Source organism: Salvelinus sp. IW2-2015, linkage group LG11 (genome assembly GCF_002910315.2).
Source record: "Salvelinus sp. IW2-2015 linkage group LG11, ASM291031v2, whole genome shotgun sequence".
Taxonomy (NCBI): Eukaryota; Metazoa; Chordata; class Actinopteri; order Salmoniformes; family Salmonidae; genus Salvelinus; species Salvelinus sp. IW2-2015.
Window position 1 is genome coordinate 39812753 of NC_036851.1, and position 19837 is coordinate 39832589.

General features: G+C 42.2%; 1 protein-coding gene across 4 annotated transcripts; it reads left to right on the plus strand.

Annotated features, from left to right (window-relative positions):
• The first annotated feature begins 13 nt into the window (after nt 1–13).
• Nucleotides 14–19837, plus strand: LOC111970372 (ubiquitin carboxyl-terminal hydrolase 48). Of its 4 annotated transcripts, none has more exons than XM_023997066.2 (27): nt 14–75; nt 658–792; nt 1216–1336; nt 1562–1703; nt 4603–4730; nt 4897–5021; nt 5684–5792; nt 7104–7237; nt 7422–7504; nt 7703–7882; nt 8217–8354; nt 8716–8865; nt 10699–10899; nt 10982–11096; nt 11283–11443; nt 11640–11839; nt 11989–12111; nt 15931–15992; nt 16098–16208; nt 17383–17513; nt 17632–17738; nt 17857–17964; nt 18157–18339; nt 18471–18596; nt 18767–18815; nt 18939–18965; nt 19093–19837. In XM_023997066.2, the coding sequence occupies exons 1-27, from the start codon at nt 62–64 to the stop codon at nt 19113–19115; spliced, it is 3186 nt and encodes a 1061-aa protein (XP_023852834.1). In that variant the 5' UTR covers nt 14–61; the 3' UTR covers nt 19116–19837. The 4 variants fall into 4 exon arrangements, with proteins under 4 accessions (XP_023852834.1, XP_023852833.1, XP_023852836.1 ...); XM_023997065.2 differs by having other exon boundaries at nt 15–75; nt 7700–7882; XM_023997068.2 differs by having other exon boundaries at nt 16–75; nt 7700–7882; nt 11283–11425.

Below are 19837 nucleotides of genomic sequence, written 5' to 3' on the forward strand. Positions count from 1 at the left end.
TCACAGGATTTGCTCCACCAACCGCCTGTTCTTTGAAAGGGACGTAGCTACGTAGACAACAATGGCACGTCATGCGTAAGTACTTGCGCCTTTCACAAGTTTGAAACTGAAGGATGAAATATTTATTTAAAAACTGACGCAAGGGCGCTAAATCTAAAACAAACTGTGAATAAAATATGAAAATATATGCAGCTGCAAAATCAGAAGTTTGTGATACACGCACGAAAGGTTCGAATGTACATTTAATCCTAAAGACAATCTGCTAACGTTAGCAAGACCTGATGATGGGTAGCTAGTTAGCTACGCAGTTCTTTGCAGTGGGAAATATCTGACAAGCTAGCTAGTAGCTAGCACGATGGTTGGTAGCTAGCTAGCTACGAGCATCAGCTGATTTGATTATAGTGTTATGTTAGGACGTTTAGTTGATGTAATTCAACTATTTCATTTGAACTGGTTGCTTGCTGTGCTTAACATTGTATTATTTTGGGGGCGTTTTTCTACAGCCGACTACTATAGCTAGCTATATTTAGCCAGCTGGCTAACTAACGACGTTGAGTGACTAAGTTAGCTGTGCTAACAGGGCAAGTTAAACTAGGCCGGAGCATCCTCGGCACCTCTTTGTCAGGGTACCCATGGTAAGCTCTGTTTTTCTTACAGAATGGCGCCTCGCGTACAGCTTGAGAAAGCAGCCTGGCGCTGGGTCGAGTCGGTGAGACCGGAGGACATACACCGGGAACATATTGAGATAGCTTACCGAATCTGTGTACCGCGGTGCAAGAGGGGAGCATGCAGGTAAATGGGCACACATAGTTAACAATTTCTAATTTCTTCAATTCCCATACTTAACTTGTCGTTTATGTCATATTCACTGTTATAATGTTGCCAGATCGCTAAGAGTGAGTTGTGTTGCATAACTATCTTATTTTGTCTGCAATTTGATTATCATGTAGCTAGCTAGTCACTCAGCTAAATGTCATGTGCAGTCACCAATATGAGATATCAGCTATGGAAAGATGGGTGAAACACTTTTCATGACTCATTTTCTATCTTCTAGTATTTTGATATTCACATTACAGAACGGCATCTGCTTCCTAATGCTTGATGTTATTCTCAAGTTTCAATGCCTGAAGCAACTGTCTCTATTTGCTTAAAAAATGTGTGAAAGAGATTGTTGTCAGGATATTGACATCTCTCCCCCTGACTTTGCTTATAAAGGAGAAATTGTAAAGGGAACCCAAATTGTCTTGTCGGTATTGGAGAACATGCCTGGTTGGGAGAGATCAACGAAAACAGCTTCCACAACATTGATGATCCAAATTCAGAGCGCCGGGACAAGGTAGGCCTACATCCACAACATTCATCATGAACACAGATTTACACCTGGACGTGCTCCTGCCTGTTTTTAAATCCACATGACTTGGGTCCACTTCAAGTTAAATTGTCTGCCTTTCATCTGCACTGATTTGAAAACACTGGATGAACTTGTCCATCTCTCTCACTCCCACTCCCCCCCTCCCGCCTTTCTCTATCCCCTCTCTTTCTCACCCTCCCCCTCTCTCAGAACACGTTTGTGGGTCTGACGAACCTGGGCGCCACGTGTTACGTCAACACCTTCCTGCAGGTGTGGTTCCACAACCTGGAGCTGCGCAGGACCCTGTACCTGTGTCAGAATGCCCGGGCAGAGGAGCACAACATGGACTCAGGTGTGCTAGCCCTTGGAGATGGGCCCAGATTGTAGGGATGTAACAATTTACCGATACGCATCGGTCCACGGTTCATATGTTTAAAATATAAGTGCATCGGCCCTTGGGAGCCCAAACGGATTACTTTCTCTCAACCTTAAAAAAAAAACAATCTTTTGTGACAACTACAGCCTGTCCTTCAGTGTCTAACTAAGCATGTAATTGGCGGCAGGTAGCCTCAAGATTAGATTGTTGGCCCAGTAACTAAAAGGTTGCTGGTTCAAATACCKGAGTCGACAAGGTAAACTGTCACTGTGCCCTTGAGCAAGGCTAAGGGAGTTGGCACATGTTAAAAAATAAAWTAAAAAAAAACACATTGGCATTACACACTTGTGTGTCACAGGAGAAATATAAGCACCCCCCAAATAATGACTATTGGGTTGACAGTCATTGATTTAATATTGCATACCGAACAACCCCAGGCAATATCAGTAGCCTAGTGAAACTGCGGTGTGCGCAGCTTCTCGCGCTGACCAACGAGAAGTAGGTCAATTCCTGATCTGGCACATCTATGTGTGCCATTTTGTCAAATGTGCTGAAAATGGTGTTTTACCTGAATAAAAGTAGCCTAAGCTACTGCCGGAGACACAACTCATCTGGTTATACATGCTGATCGGTTGTTCAGGTTCACCATCAGCAATGGTTTTGGTAGTTTTACTTGAAACAATAAATATATATATATACATACACACACTACCGTTTAAAAGTTTGAGGTCACTTAGGAATGTCCTTGTTTTTGAAAGAACAGCATATATTTTTTTGTCCATTTTAAAATAACATCAAATTGATCAGAAATACAGTGTAGACATTGTGAATGTTGTAAATGACTATTGTAGTTGGAAACGGCTTTATAATTATTTTTATTTAAAAAAAGAAGGAATATCTACATAAGCTTACAGAGGCCCATTATCAGCAACCATCACTCCTGTGTTCCAATGGCACGTTGTGTTAGCTAATCCAAGTTTATAATTTTAAAAGGCTATTGATCATTAGAAAACCCTTTTGCAATTATGTTAGCAGAGCAGAAAACTGTTGTTCTGATTTAAAGAAGCAATAAAACTGGCCTTCTTTAGACTAGTTGAGTATCTGGAGCATCAGCATTTGTGGGTTTGGTTACAGGCTCAAAATGGCCAGAAACAAAGAACTTTCTTCTGAAACTCGTCATTCTTGTTCCGAGAAATGGAAGGTGAGAAATTGACAAGAAACTGAAGATCTCGTACAACGCTGTGTACTACTCCCTTCACAGAACAGYGCAAACTGGCTCTAGACAGAATATAAAGAGGAGTGGGAGGCCACAGTGCACGACTGAGCAAGAGGACAAGTACATTAGAGTGTCTAGTTTGAGAAACAGCTGCCTCATAAGTCCTCAACTGGCAGCTGTATTAAATGGTACCCGCAAGACACCAGTCTCAACGTCAACAGTGAAGAGGCGACTCCGGGATGCTGGTCTTTAGGCAGAGTTGCAAAGAAAACGCCATATCTCAGACTGACCAATAAAATATTAAGATGGGCAAAAGAACACAGACACTGGATAGAGGAAGATTGGGGGRAAAAGTGTTATGGACAGACGCATCTAAGTTTGAGGTATTCGGATCACAAAGAAGAACATTGCTGGAGGAGTGCTTGACGCCATCTGTCAAGCACGGTGGAGGCAATGTGATGATCTGGGGGTGCTTTGGTGGTGGTAAAGTGGGAGATTTGTACAGGGTAAAAGGGATCTTGAAGAAGGAAGGCTATCACTCCATTTTGCAAAGCCATGCCATACCCTGTGGATGGAGCTTAATTGGAGCCAATTTCCTCGTACAACAGGACAATGACCCAAAGCACAGCTCCAAACTATGCAAGAACTATTTAGGGAAGAAGCAATCAGCTGGTATTCTGTCTATAATGGAGTGGCCAGCACAGTCACCGGATCTCAACCCTATTGAGCGGTTGTGGGAGCAGCTTGACCGTATGGTACGTAAGAAGTGCCCATCAAGCCAATCCAACTTGTGGGAGGTGCTTCAGGAAGCATGGGGTGAAATCTCTTCAGATCACCTCAACAAATTGACAACTAGAATGCCAAAGGTCTGCAAGGCTGTAATTGCTGCAAATGGAGGATTCTTTGACAAAAACAAAGTTTGAAGGACACTATTATTTCAATTAAAAATCATTATTTATAACCTTGTCAACGTCTTGACTATATTTCCTATTCATTTTGCAACTCACTTCATGTATGTTTTCATGGAAAACAAGGACATTTCTAAGTGACCCCAAACATTTGAACGTGTGTGTGTTATATATCAAATATGAGAGAGTAATTTGATATACAGGGTGAAGTTGATAATTTCTTATTTTCATTGGCTGAGCCATAGCAATTTTTTTACAGGTAGATATTGATACATTACTAGCGCTAACACAGAAATGACAAGGGGGGGGACAAAAAGCAAACATTGCCCCCCCAACTGATAGTGGGGTGGCTGAATTTGTAGGGRCGGCAGGTAGCCTAGTGGTTAGAGCGTTGGGCCAGTAATCGAAAGGTTTCCCAGTTTCCCTTATGGCTCAGCTCAGGTGCCTACATCCACCATATACATAATTTACACACACACACCAAAGTCAGCTCACAGATGCTGCTCAGAGAGGCCCAGTTCATCAGCAACAGATTTTTATTTAGAATGGAAAATGAATGTGTTTATGCAACAAATGTTAGTGCATCGAACCAAATCACATCAATTTGTTCCTCTAATCAAACTGGATCGTACAGAATTGTTTCAAACTAAAACGTATTGTTCCTGTATTGTATCGGCGCCCATGTATCTAATGAATCATCTTGAAAAGGTAAACCCAAATTGAAGTCCTCACACCATTTTCCCTTTCTCAGACTACGAGCCTCGCAGCATATGTGAACACCTGCAGTACCTGTTTGCACTGCTTCAGAACAGCAACAGAAGGTACATTGACCCCTCGGGGCTGGTCAAGGCGCTAGGGCTGGACACAGGACAACAGCAGGTAGTCATCTTTTTACATGCTCAGGAAAGTCTGAAGAGTTAATAATGTTTTGGAGAAGCTTAGTTATTTTTTATAGTGGGTATAGGAAGAAAAATAAGAATACAATTAAAATGTAAACTTTTAATTTTACTCATCTCTATTTCTCTCTCTTGCCTTTCACATTCAGGACGCTCAAGAGTTCTCCAAGCTCTTCCTTTCGCTATTGGAGGACACATTATCCAAACAGAAGAACCCAAACCTGCAGAATGTCATTCAGCTGCAATTCTGTGGACAGATGTCTTACGTCACTGTGTAAGCCAGCACTACATTCACCCATCAACTTTAATCAGACTTAAGTAACATTGGGCTCCCGAGTGATGCAGCGGTCTAAGGCACTGCGTCTCAGTGCTAGTCCGGGTTTGGCCAGTGTAGGCCGTCTTTGTAAATAAGAATCTGTTCTTAACTGACTTGCCTAGTTAAATAAATAAAAAATATAATTTTTCTAACAACCCAGTGGTAGTTTTATTCGATAGAATTTAGAATCTTCAGGTTGCCATGAGAAATGTCATTTTTTGCTTTATGGTTTGGTTTTATAAAGTCAAGCGTTTTGACTATTTTGTGCTTTGACATCAGTGGTGGTGCCAGTCAGAAATGCAACAGGATTTTTAGTCTTTTATTAACATCATAAAGACAGATGGAACTGGGCTGTTAACTGGACTGTTCATGTCAGGTTGGACACTAGGGACTTTTACTAGAGGTTTGGCTTTGTGGCTGCAAAGGTTATGCTTTTATCCGGGCCACGCTTTTGCCATTTATGATTTTGGATCAGGATCAAAAACGTGTCTTCAACTAGTACCTAGGTTTTAGTCACCTTAACTCAACCCAGACTTCTACACAACACCTTTTCAAACCTCCTTAGAAACGGCAATAACAGATGCAGACTCTGAGTGTCTTAGTCTTTGGGTTTATGACAGGTGTAACCAGTGTGGCCGCGCTTCTCCCCTGCCGTCCCGATACTACGAACTGGAGCTCAACATCCAGGGCCACAAGAACCTTACAGAATGTGTCACAGAGTTTCTCAAGGTAACCTTGCATTCTGACATCACATTAGTCATAAAGATGATGATGCATCACGTTAGTTCTTTAAGGCGATTATACATTATGACAGCATATAGTTCATTAGTTTAACTAATGCATTTTGACGACACATCAAGTTCAAAAGGTAATCATGCGTTATGACATCGGTTCCCCAAGGTATTAATGCATTATGACATCGGTTCCCAAAGTATTAATGCAGTCTATGACATTGGTTTCCCCAAGTATTAATGCATTATGAATTGGTTTCCCAAGGTTTAATGCATTATGACATTGGTTCCCAAGGTATTAATGCATTATGACATCGGTTTCCAAGGTATTAATGCATTATGACATGTTTCCAAGGTATTATGCATTATGACATCGTTCCCCAGTATAATGATTATGCATCGGTTCCAAGGTATTAATGCATTATGAACATTGGTTTCCAAGGTATTAATGCATTATGCATTGGTTTCCCAAGGTTATTAATGCATTATGACATTGGTTTCCCAAGGTATTAATGCATTATGACATTGGTTTCCAAGGTATTAATGCATTATGAACATCGGTTTCCCAAGGTATTAATGCATTATGACACATTGGTTTCCCCAAGGTATTAATGCATTATGACATTGGTTTCCAAGGTTTAATGCATTATGACATTGGTTTCCCAAGGTATTAATGCATTATGACATTGGTTCCCAAGGTATTAATGCATTATGACATTGGTTCCCAAGGTATAATGCATTATGACTTGGTTCCCAAGGTATTAATGCATTATGACATTGGTTCCCAAAGGTATTATATCATTATGACATTGGTTTCCCAAGGTATTAATGCATTATGACATGGTTCCCAAGGTATTAAGCATTATGACATCGGTTCCCCAAGGTATTAATGCATTATGACATTGGTTTCCCCAAGGTATTAATGCATTATGACATTGGTTTCCAAGGTATTAATGCATTATGACATTGGTTCCCCAAGGTATTAATGCATTATGACATTGGTTCCCCAAGGTATTAATGCATTATGACATTGGTTCCCCAAGGTATTAATTCATTATGAACATTGGTTTCCCCAAGGTATTAAATCCATTATGACATTGGTTCCCCAAGGTATTAATGCATTATGACATCGGTTCCCCAAGGTATTAATGCAGTATGACATCAGGGTTATTTCCCCTAAGTAATTAATTGTGATGTAACAGACTGACTGAGTTTTAAAATAACATTTGTGAGTAGTTGGGTTGAACAGTTTAGAGTAAAAACATAATAATGTTTGACCTAGTGTTGACCCTGTGATCGCTCCCTGCAGGAGGAGAAGCTGGACGGTGACAACCGCTACTTCTGTGAGAGCTGCCAGAGCAAACAGAACGCCACTCGACGCATCAAACTGCACAGCCTCCCACGCGTACTAAACCTGCAGCTCATGCGTTTTGTCTTCGACAGGTCAGTTTGATTATTTCATTCAGTCTATCGTTTTGTAGAAGGGTCTCTAGTCTACCATCCCTCAGCCCACAACTAAAAACGTACATACCTTCACTAGTAGTGGCCATATGCAGTATCACTAAGGGTCGATGCAACACTCTAACTCAGTACTGTTGCTGAATGTTGTCTGTCTTCTGATTCCCAGACAAACGGGTCACAAGAAGAAGCTCAACACCTTCATCAGTTTTCCAGAGCAGCTGGACATGGGCCCATTTCTGGAGGGAAAAGGTATCGCCAGCCTTGCAATGGCTCAATACACTGTCCTCATTCTATACATGTGGCCGAATATTTAATGATAAAGATACATGACCGAAGTTCTGTGACAATGGTATGATAAAAGCTGCCCCTTTACTATGCATTATGACATACAGATACACATAATCCATGCTGTTTGTTTTGGGTCTCTTTGGGTGGCGTCCCCAGAAGATGAGACGTGTGTGTACGAGCTGAGTGCGGTCCTGATCCACCGCGGGGTCAGCGCTTACTCTGGTCACTACATTGCACACGTGCGAGACGCCCGCACCAGCGACTGGTACAAGTTCAACGACGAGGAGATTGAGAAGATGGAGGGCAAGAAGCTACAACTGGGCATCGAGGAGGACATCGGTGAGCCTCCCTGCTCCTTTCTGCATTAGTTCACTTGTGCCCCCTTAACCTCTTCTCCCCTCTCCTCCCCTTCACTTCCCTGAATTGTAGCTGTATTGTTTTGTAATACAGCTTGGTTAAAAACTGACTGTTGTTTGGTGGTAAAATTCTCACACCCACTCCCTTAATAAATCTATATTTATTTAAAGTGCATCTAAAATCGTAATACTTTACAGTAAAACAACAAATGTAGGAGATAAAATTAAAACCATACAGGAAGAATAAAGGAACTTACCACTCTTCAACATGGCTTCTCTTATACCTGTTCTCTGCTACTGTTCTGATCTTTCTCCAGCCGAGACGGTGAAGTCCCAGACCCGTAAGCCCAAGTGCAGTAAAGGATACCACTGCTCCAGGAACGCCTACATGCTGGTGTACAAGTGCCATAGAGAGGAGGACACTGACCCCATGGAGACCAACGTTGACGTGCCAGGTGAGGATCTAACTAATGGACTGCACCTGGTGATGACTGTAGTTCAATACATTATGTACAAGGTAAGAACTGAGCTAGCTGGATAGCTCCAGTGTGTACAGCCCTTTGACATACTTTATTAAAATGATCAACCAAAGTTACCACCCCAGGGAAAAATAGGTAAGAAGAAATGTGTAGGCGGTTAAAGCTATTCCCCCGTAAGACTTGTATAGTTGTATATTCCCTGCAACTAAAGTCAGCTAGATATGCGTGGTACACTACCCGTTGCTGCAGAGGTGACGTGGTTAGAATGTTGTTTGTATGACCTTTGAACCCAGCAACGGTAGCTGTAATATCAGTGGGAGCCCTCTATCTGTGCCAGGCTTTCTGCAGAGGCTGGTGGACCGAGACAACAGGAAGTTTGAGGAGTGGTGCCTGGAGATGGCCGACATGCGCAAGCAGAGCGTCGACAAGGGCAAGGCCAAGCACGAAGAGGTGAAGGAACTCTACGAGCTTTTACCTGCGGAAGACGGTCGGTAAAAACATCCCCTTACCCCAGCTATCACAATATTGCAATATGAAAGTAGTTATTTGTTCATGATGTTGTATAATGCATTATAACTAGGGCTGTTAAACGATTAAAATAATTAATCGAGTTGATTGCAATAGTTATTGCAGTTTTTGAATGTGCTCAAATTTGGCCCTAAATGATTTTTCCATTTTAAAAAGCAGTGCATTGAGTTACAAGCATACTATGTTTTGATTTGTAAGGGACGGAAACACAAAATGATCTACATCCGAATGTTTTAATAGCATTTTCCCCTTAAACACAAGTCACTGTAACATACAGCTATTTATGCTCCATATGTTTAAGTAGGCCTAGTCTCATCAATGTTCTTGAAGTTTAACACTTATGCACAACACAAAGCTTTAAGTACTGTTACTGCTGCAGGCATTCTAAATGAGTGACTACAGGAAAAATCTGGCTCTATGGATACAAAGAGCTTTTAAATTTGTCCAACAATCTTATGAAAACACTGTAACCATCTGTACTGTTCAGGGCCCTGTTTCCCAAAAGCATCTTAAGGCTAATAAGTTCATTGTTAGAACCTTCATAGGAGCCTTGTTAAATCTCCCAGTTGTTTCCCTAAACACTCGTTATTAACGTTGCACTTGAAAACGCTCGTAATTTAACGCCTGCCTCAGATCACTCGTAGAACAGCTAAGTGCGTCGTTAGATGCTTTTTGCCCTCCCGCGTCACTTTATACACAGAAAGTATACTAGAAACATAGAATCCCGTGGTTTAACTGTCTCTCTGTGACTGCCGATAACTTCAGAACATAGTGCGAACAACATGCGACGTATAAAAATATGCGGCAAATGAAAACCGAGATGACGCATTAAAATATAAACAGTAGACTATAGGCCTATTTCATTCATATTAAAATAAATGTAATGTTCAATCTATCGAGTTATATTTTGCTACTTGTAGGCAACTGTCTAATTTATTTCATTATATATCATGATGTATTGCCAAAGGTGCGCAATTTTGTACCAAATCTGTGATTTTTTTGTGTGCATTTTTATTAGGTAGCCTAAGTAATTTGAATAAGCCACCTCAATATTTGCAGCCTCAGTTGGTAATATCTCCCAAGGAGCTGATCATATTAGCTGATCCGAGAGCAACACTCCTTTTCTATCCTGTCAATATCGACACATGCTCCAACGACGCACTTAGCGACTTCTCAGTGCATGGTGTTTTGGGTAACACATATTAGAACTTCGGCCATTGTAGGAAAGATGCATCATTAAAACACTCCTAAGCCTAAGTTGCATCACTATCGGGGAAACTGGGCCCAGATAATTTTAAGTAGCCTATTCCTTCTCAGTTCTTCCTGTGCCATCCAATTTTGTGGTCAAGTTATCAGGTTGCTAGCTAGAGGCACACGGCCTTCAGTGACGTAAAGGCACAAGTATTGGCTGTAGTTGTGTTCTGCGCTTTAAAAGGGTCAGTACGGAAACACCTGCGCTTCAAAGGTTCCGCCCGGTAAAGAAATGGAGTCGTGATTAACGGCGTCAGAAATAATTTGCGGAGATAATTTTGACAGCCCTAATTATACCACATCCCTGGTATACTATGCAGGTGCATTAACAGTAGCTTTGCTTACTTTGTAAAGAAACAAAGGCACACAAGAATATAGCTCTGATGTATTTACAATAAATGTTGTACGAGTGCAATATACAGTGTGTTGCCCCTTTTCTTTATCCAGAGTTATTTTGCCCATTACTGAAGTTCAACTAAGATGTCCATCTTACAAGGTTGAGGTCCGGGTCGAGTGTTTCATGTTTGTGTGTTTGTTCCAGGCCAGCAGTATGAGTTTGTGCCTCTGGAGTGGTTGAAGAAATGGCTGGACGACTCGACGGTCACTAAAGAAATCGACAACGGCAACTTCCTGTGTTCTCACGGTAAACTTCACCCAGACAAGGTGGGGGAGGCCAAGAGGATCTCTGTTAAAGCAGCAGAGCTTCTCTTTGACAGATACGGCGGAGGACCCAGACTAGATGGTAAGAGACATTGCTGATATGCATGGATAGTCTCAGCTCCTCTCTGTGACCTCTGACCTTGTGTGTGTGACCCTGTGTCCAGGGTCAACTCTCTGTGAGGAATGTGTGGGCCAGAGATGCAGGGTGCTGCGGCTAAAGAACCAGCTGGCCGAGAACTACAAAGAAGTCACCAACCTTGTCAAGGGCCCGCCCAAAAGGTAACCACTCACTCACACAGATTAATGGCAACGTTTTGTGTTCGTAAAACAGTCCTCGCAGTGCAGAAAGTTAGACAAAATAACAGTATCTTTTATTGATCCAGACATGTTTGTAGTACTACTGCAGCTAGCGATTGCAGTTTGCGCAATGTGTGTATGTTCTAATATCTCACCCCTATCTGACAGTGATGGGGGGTACTGGGTGGGCAAGACGTCTCTTCGGAGCTGGAGACAGCTGGCCTTGGAGCAGCTGGATGAGGACGAGGAGGAGACCAAACACATCGACGGCAAAACCAACGGAGAGGGACCAGAGATCACTGATACTAAAGGTACACAAACCAGCAGAGGTCAGAGTACAATTTGGAAAACTACTTCTCACAATGACATGTAGAGTAGGTAACTACAATATTATTAGAATCATGTCAGAAATAACATATATTCACCTCCTTTGTGCGGAGATCATGATTGATTAGATTGGTTATTGCTGTCTGGTTCTTTATCAGTGTGGCCCAGTATTGTTTGACTATTGCTGTCTGATTCCAGAGTACGGCCCAGAGAACCAGGATGAAGACGAGGAGGAGATGAAGACCTTCAACGAGGACATCCTCTGTCGGCATGGTGGTCTGAATATCCTTGAGAGCGAGAGGCGGCTGGTGACGGAGGAGGTGTGGTCCAAACTGAGGGTGTATTTCCCCAGAGCCCCCCAGTTCACCCAGCTACAGGAGCCCTGTCAGCAGTGCCTGGTAAGAAGGAATGGACCGAGGTGGTGGGAGGGATAGAGATACTGTTGTCTCTCTCTCCCTACTCCTCTCTAGCCTTGTAAATGGAAAAACCAAATTGAGCTGATCACATTCCTATTAGCTGTGTGGTATCCCTGTGGGTTTTCCTGTAGAGGCTGGAGCGTGAGGGGAAGGAGAATGAGGCTCTGAACAGGATGATGGCATCAGAACAGAAGAGCTCCCTCCTCAACCTGTTCCAGGAGAAGAACAGACCCACACTAACCAAGTGGCCACAGGTAATAACTGTTAGTGCACAGGTAATAACAATACAGACTGTAATTTTTGGTGAGTGGACATTTACAAGCGAATATGAACGAGACATTGTGCAAATTATCAAAGTTTTGACGCATGCTTGTCTGAAGGAAGAACAGTCCTGGCTCTGGAGCAGCATGTGACAACGCTGTGTCTGTGGAGTCGCTAGGGTAACTGGTCTGCCTGCTCTGCTCAGAGAATGGGTGGGGGAGCAGATGGGCCGAGAATGGAGAGGAGAAAAAACCGCAAGGAAATCAAGATGGTTTGGCAGCGGTACAGATTTCTCAAACACAGCAGAAAGCTAACGATGTGCTGTCCGTCTCATTCATTCACCCACTTAGTGGCAAGAAAAAGTATGTGAACCCTGGAAATACCTGGATTTCTGCATAAACTGGTCATACAATTTGATCTGATCTTCATCTAGGTCACAACAATAGACAGTCTGCTTAAACTAATAACACACAAACAATTATACGTGTTCCTGTCTTTATTGTACACACCGTGTAAACATTCACAGTGCAGGGTGGAAAAGTATGTGAACCCTTGGATTTAATAACTGGTTGACCCTCCTTTGGCAGCAATAACCTCAACCAAAAGTTTTCTGGAGTTGTGGATCAGACCTACACAGCGGTAGGTTTTTGGACCATTCCTCTTTACAAAACTGTTTCAGTTCAGTAATATTCTTGGGATGTCTGGTGTGAACTGATCTCTTGAGGTCATGCCACAGAATCTCAATCGGGTTGAGGTCAGGACTCTGACTGGGCCACTCCAGAAGGCGTATTTTCAAGCCATTCTGTTGATGATTTACTTCTTCTATTATTTGGGTCGTTGTCCTTTGCATCACCCAACTTCTGTTGAGCTTCAATTGGCGGACAGATAGTGTCATCTGTCCACAGAATATTTTGCCAGTATCGCAGAACATCCAGGTGCACTTTTGCAAACTTCAGACGTACAGACATGTTTTTTTGGGACAGCAGAGGCTTCTTCCGTGGTGTCCTCCCATGAACACCAATCTTGTTTAGTGTTTTACGTATCATAGACTCGTCAACAGAGATGTTATCATGTTCCAGAGATTTCTGTAAGTCTTTAGCTGACATTCTAGGATTCTTAACCTCATTGAGCATTTTGCGCTGTGCTCTTGCAGTCATCTTTGCAGGACGGCCATTCCTAAGGAGAGTAGCAACATTGCTGAACTTTGTCTATAAATGGAGAATTTCTTAACACGGACTGATGAACATCAAGGCTTTTAGAGATACTTTTGTAACCCTTTCCAGCTTTATGCAATGCAACAATTCTTAATGGTTCACATCAGGCAATGCTTCTTGTGAATAGAAAACTCACATTTTGTGAGGTTTTTTTATAGGGCAAGGCAGCTCTAACCAACATCTCAATGATTGGACTCCAGGTTATCTGACTCCAATTAGCTTTTGGAGAAGTCATTAGCCTAGGCGTTCACATACTTTTTCCAACCTAAGCTGTGAATGTTTAAATTATGTATTCAATATACAGACCTGCCAACATGCACGCATTTTGCCCAACTACGCAATTCTCTGTCCATGTACGAAGGTATGAGATCCGAGTTAAAAGTACGCAGTTTGGTGACTGTCAGCTGTACGTAAACACATGGACAAATCCCTTTTCGACTCCGTGTGTTGTGGAAAGGTAAACACTAATTGTTTCAAGATAACGTTAGCGAACATAAGATGGACATTCAGTGGGCTCTAAAGTGCCAGCAGTTCACTCGCATTTGCTAGTGAAATAAATTAAATGCAAATACGAAAAATAACTGGTCGCATTTGTGCGAGTGTGATACACATTTAATTCTGCGTCCCATTGGTTGTATTTTCCACGTAACATTACGAGGATCACGCAACCTGATATACTGTAACTAATTATGATCCACGTCACAAAAAGCATTACAAAAGTATAATCAAAAATAAATATAAACATATTGGCATTAAATGGAGTCGGGAGTTTAGAAGACTGTGCTATGTAGAATGAATGAGTGTCCGGTATTGGCTATAGAGGCAATGCTTCTAAAATGCCTTTGCAGTAGATTTGAGATGTTATCAATTTCGAAAATCTGAAATGATGTATTCGCTGCAAAGAAATACAATAGGCAATTTAGGCTGAAACACCGGACTCTAGCGAACTGCGTTCAGATTCCCTTTGCGGTAGCCTACTTAAGCTTTGTGTTGCCAGTTTGCGGTCTGTGTCAATGCGATCATTTGTTTTTATGTTTTCAAAGTGGTTTTGCTTTTTGTGATAATTAGGAACCGTGCTAAAAAGCAAACAGACTCAAAGAGAACCCCAAATCGGTGGGTGCTACGAGCGCGAGTTGAATCTCCAATTTGCTGAGCGCATCTGGTACTCTAAAAAGTTGGGACAGGTTTGGCAATAATTTGTGTGTTATTAGTTTAAGCACACTGCTATTGTTGTGGCTTAGATGAAGATCAGTTCAAATTTGATGACCAATTTATGCAGAAATCCAGGAAATTACAAAGGGTTCACATACTTTTTCTTGCCACTGTAGAAAACTAGCAAGTTGAATTTAGGAGTTGCTTTAATGCAGAATTCTGAGTTTTTCACACAGAGAAAAATTATGAAACTCATAAGAAATATAATGCATCTTATTGAAATGCAGCTTATTGTAATTTCTGCTCGACACAGACAAATGTTGTGTTTCAGTTGCACTTCTCCACTGGATGAGAATTCACAAACCAATAGCACTCTGTGTAGCTACCTTTCTCCGGTACTTTTCAGTGTAGCGGAATGTTGCACTAATGTATTTTCTGTGAAGGAAAACTGTAGTTGCACTCCCCGGATAACTCTGTTGAAGCATAAACACACTGACTTTCAATAAACACGACCCCTGTCAATACACAGCTGGACTCACCTGCTCCCACTTTCTCCTGTTGTGCTATTTACAAAGAAACACATGACTGGCTCATTTGTTCTGGGGAACTGTTTTATAATGTAAAATAATTTGAGCTGTGAAATGAACGCAATCTGCTTTAACTCCTAACATATTGCACAAGTTGACTGCAGGTGTTTACTTAAAAAGTAGCTACAATTGGGTGGTGCAGGGTCTAAGGTACTGCATTGCAGTGCCACTAGAGATTCTGGGTTCGAGTCCAGAATGTCGGAAGACCCATGGGGCACAATTGGCCCAGCATCGTCCAGGTTAGGGGAAGGTTTGGCCGGCAGGGATGTCCTTGTCCTATCGCGCACTAGCGACTCCTGTTGCGGGCCGGGTGCAGTGCATGCTGACACGGTTGCCAGGTGTACAGTGTTTCCTCCAACACATTGGTGCGGAAGGCTTCCGGCTTAAGTGGGCAGTTTGTCAAGAAGCAGTGCGGTTGGCTTATGTTTCTGAGGACGCACGGCTCTTGACCTTGAGCTGCAGCGATGAGACAAGACTGTAACTACCAATTGGAAACCACGAAATTGGGGAGAAAAAGGGGTAAAAAAAATAAAAAATAAAAGGKAGCTACAATTATTAAAATGTATGAAAAAACTTCAAAAAAATTGTTACATTATTGACCATCCTGTGGCTTTTTCGAAATACACCGGTATACTGCCCAAGCCTACTAGACAAGTAATAAGTTAGTACACGTGTAATAACACAAGTTATTACATGAGTAATTACAGTAAGTACACTGGTAATAACACAGGTAATAATGGTTATTGCACAGGTAATAAGAGGTATTAACAGTTTGTACACTTGATAGATATCTTATTGGCTGAACTGAATATTTGTTGATGACATGTTGACATACTGATGAATCCAATCTTTGTTTTAGGAGACGGACATTCTTTACATAGTTCCTCTGTTTTTTGTGGACGAGTGGAGAAAGTTCATCAGGTAAGTCCAGTCCGAATCCTACTGTTGTTTTTTGAGTGCTTCACCATTCAAACAGCCAAAGAAGACATGAATGACTTCTCTCATCTCCTCCCTCCCTCTCTGTAGGAGGCCCACTAAGACCACCCCAGTGTCTAGCGTGGGGAACAGTTTGCTCCTTTGTCCCCATGGAGGCTTCATGTTCACCCATGACTCCATGTTGATGGGAGACGCCCAACAGTGAGTGACTTCACTGACCTCTGTCTGACCCCTCTCGACCCATGTTGTATTCATGTTTTATACAGCACTGTTCTGGTCTTTATCATCCATCCCTCCTGGTCTCATGTTGTGTTTTATACAGCACTGCTCTGGTCTTTATCATCCATCCCTCCTGGTCTCATGTTGTGTTTTATACAGCCACTGCTCTGGTCTTTATCATCCATCCTCCTGGTCTCATGTTGTGTTTTATACAGCACTGCTCTGGTCTTTATCATCCATCCCTCCTGGTCTCATGTTGTGTTTTATACAGCACTGCTCTGGTCTTTATCATCCATCCCTCCTGGTTTCATGTTGTTTTTTATACAGCACTGCTCTGGTCTTTATCATCCATCCCTCCTGGTCTCATGTTGTGTTTTATACAGCAACTGCTCTGGCTTTTATCATCCATCCCTCCTGGTCTCATGTTGTGTTTTATACAGCACTGCTCTGGTCTTTATCATCCATCCTCTCTGGTCTCATGTTGTGTTTTATACAGCACTGCTCTGGTCTTTATCATCCATCCCTCCTGGTCTCATGTTGTGTTTTATACAGCACTGCTCTGGTCTTTATCATCCATCCTCCTGGTTTCATGTTGTGTTTTATACAGCACTGCTCTGGTCTTTATCATCCATCCCTCCTGGTTTCATGTTTGTTTTATACACCTCTGGTCTTTATCATCCATCCCTCCTGGTTTCATGTTGTGTTTTATACAGCACTGCTCTGGTCTTTATCATCCATCCCTCCTGGTTTCATGTTGTGTTTTATACAGCACTGCTCTGTCTTTATCATCCATCCTCCTGGTCTCATGTTGTGTTTTATACAGCACTGCTCTGGTTCTTATCATCCATCCCTCCTGGTTTCATGTTGTGTTTTATACACTCTGGTCTTTATCATCCATCCCTCCTGGTTTCATGTTGTGTTTTATACAGCACTGCTCTGGTCTTTATCATCAATTCCCTCTGGTTCATGTTGTGTTTTATACACCTCTGGTCTTTATCATCCATCCCTCCTGGTTTCATGTTGTGTTTTATACAGCACTGCTCTGGTCTTTATCATCTATCCCTCCTGGTCTCATGTTGTGTTTTATACAGCACTGCTCTGGTCTTTATCATCCATCCCTCCTGGTCTCATGTTGTGTGCTGTTCCCTTTGCACAGTATAGCTCTTCTCTGGCCCGGTGAATGGGAGGTGATCAGCAGACAATTCCTGGTTGATCAGCCAATCTCCATCTGCCGGATCAGTCAGGCCACACCCAACGGCTCCAGTGTGGAGTACACCACCCATCCTGGTGAGATTCAAGTCCTTATGATTTCCCTCGACTGTGTGACTTAATGCTGTTATTCTGTTATGATTCTTTGAGAACTGTGCAGAGGGACTGTTTGACTGTGTTTGTGTTCTGTGTCCAGAGCTTTGTAGGGACTGCAGAGAAGGCTTCATCTTCCAGCAACAGAGGGACATGAGAGAGTACGCACAAGCCACAGTCTACGTCCGCAAGGTCATAGACGACAAGAGGGTGAGTGTCTTTCTCTCCCCTTCCCCTCTTTCTCTCTTTAGTAAATATGTCTGTCACAGAGTGTAATATGCAAATAGTATGAATCTCCAGAGAAGAATACAACTGCCTTCCTATTTAGATAATGGAGGCAGCTCCTGAGGTGAATGTGAGTGGGTCAGAGGCAGAGGATGAGAGGGAGGAGCCTGTTACTAAGGTGGACGGAGAGCGAGACCCTGACTTTAGCCAGGTAGGACACAAACCCCTCACCTCAGTTTCACTTTTTATTGCTTATAAGTCTCTAAGAATTGAATGTTTGAGTAAAGGTTTTGTGTACTAAGCCATTTACCATTAATGTAGAAGTTAGAAGTGCTGAGAGGATAATTGACATGGATATTGCCCGATGTTTCCCTTGCTTCCTGGTCACATGATGTCTGTCCAGATAGAGGACGGGGCGAAGCGTCAGAGGCTGAGTGACGGCACCATCGGTGCTGCCGCAAGTCCGTCCCCCATGGCCAGTGGCGGCAAATCAGGTATCAGGAGGAGCACAAGGCACAGGAAGCTCCGGGGAGAGAAAGCACTCATCGTCTCAGCCAATCAGACGCTCAAGGAGCTCAAAATACAAGTGAGGGGTCACCAGTGTTGCCATCGATGGAGGCTTGAATAACCATAATGCATCATCCTTGCTTTTGCTCAACACTGAATCTCAGGATTCCTGATCCCTAACTCTGGTGTGTGTTAATGGTTCTCCCTCAGATCATGCATGCCTTCTCTGTGGCCCCGTTTGATCAGAACCTGTCGATCGACGGCCGGTGTCTAACGGACGACTCTGCCACCCTCGGCAGCCTAGGAGTCATCCCAGAGAGCGTCATCTGTCTGAAGGTATGTACCGCATTTATATTAGATTCGATTATAAACTTGAAATGAAAATAAAATTGAATGGGGTAAAGACTAGTATCTAATATGAAAGTGAACACGTCAATACTGGAGACGAACAGCGAATGGTTTGAAGTTGCTTATTCCTGAATATGCGTTTTGTCTTTTTCTTTCAGGCTGATGAACCCATAGCAGATTATGCAGCATTGGATGATGTTTATCAGGGTATGTTTCTTCTCTCATTTTTCTATTTTTTTCTCTTCTTTCTTTTGTATACCCTGAATCTTTTGTACACTATGAATTGAAAGATTCCATTTGCTAACAATAGTTTCTGTGTTCTTTTTTCAGTCTGTATGCCTGAAGAAGGATTTAAAGGTAAGGATATGTTCTGATCGCAATCATGTTTGCATTAATTCGTTTTTTAACCCTGATCTGCAGTATGTGCAACTGTTATCTTTGACATACAACAAATCAATAAAAAATACTGTATGGATCCATTCAGGCACTGGGCTTCTCGGTCACTGAAGAAGACATGACAGTCTCTGCCCTCGAGGCGGACTGAAGCTGGACAACAAGAATCAAATGCTTGTAGTGTCCATAAATTGGAAAAAAGTGCTTTAATTTTGTTTTCTCTTATGTCGTTTTCTAAAGATTTTGTTTTTGTATTTTAAGCTGTGACTGTTGCAAATCCTTTGGTTATTTCTCTGTTAAAAATTATCTGCTGGCTTTTTAATATTTAAAGACGTTTATGCATTCTCTGGGACTTTTTGTGGTCACACTCTCTTCACCTGGGCTGTGAGTAGAAACGGGTCATGAGAATCGAGTGGCATCTTCCAATGTGGAACCCAAACTTCTCTTCTGTCTGCTTCCGTAGACTTCTGAGAGGATAGACCCAATTGAATTTTACAAGATACATTTTTTTTTGTTCAAAGGAAAATTGTGGTCTCACAGCAAAATTTATTCAAACATTTAAAGAATGCATGAGCAACTCTTAAATATTGAACATTGTAACTGTTTGGTGGTTTAACATTACGTACCTCAACCACAATGTTAACAAAATACTCCCTTGCATTTAGAATAATAAAATATATGTATATTTCTTAAATTAATAAAAAACATTGCACATTTAGATTAGGTTTGTGCTGCAGTCAGAAACCGATGCAGGCCTTGATGTGAACTGTTATTTCCTCTGTTATTTCATATGGGCAATAAAGTAGTTTTTTCTTCTACAGATTTTCTCACACACA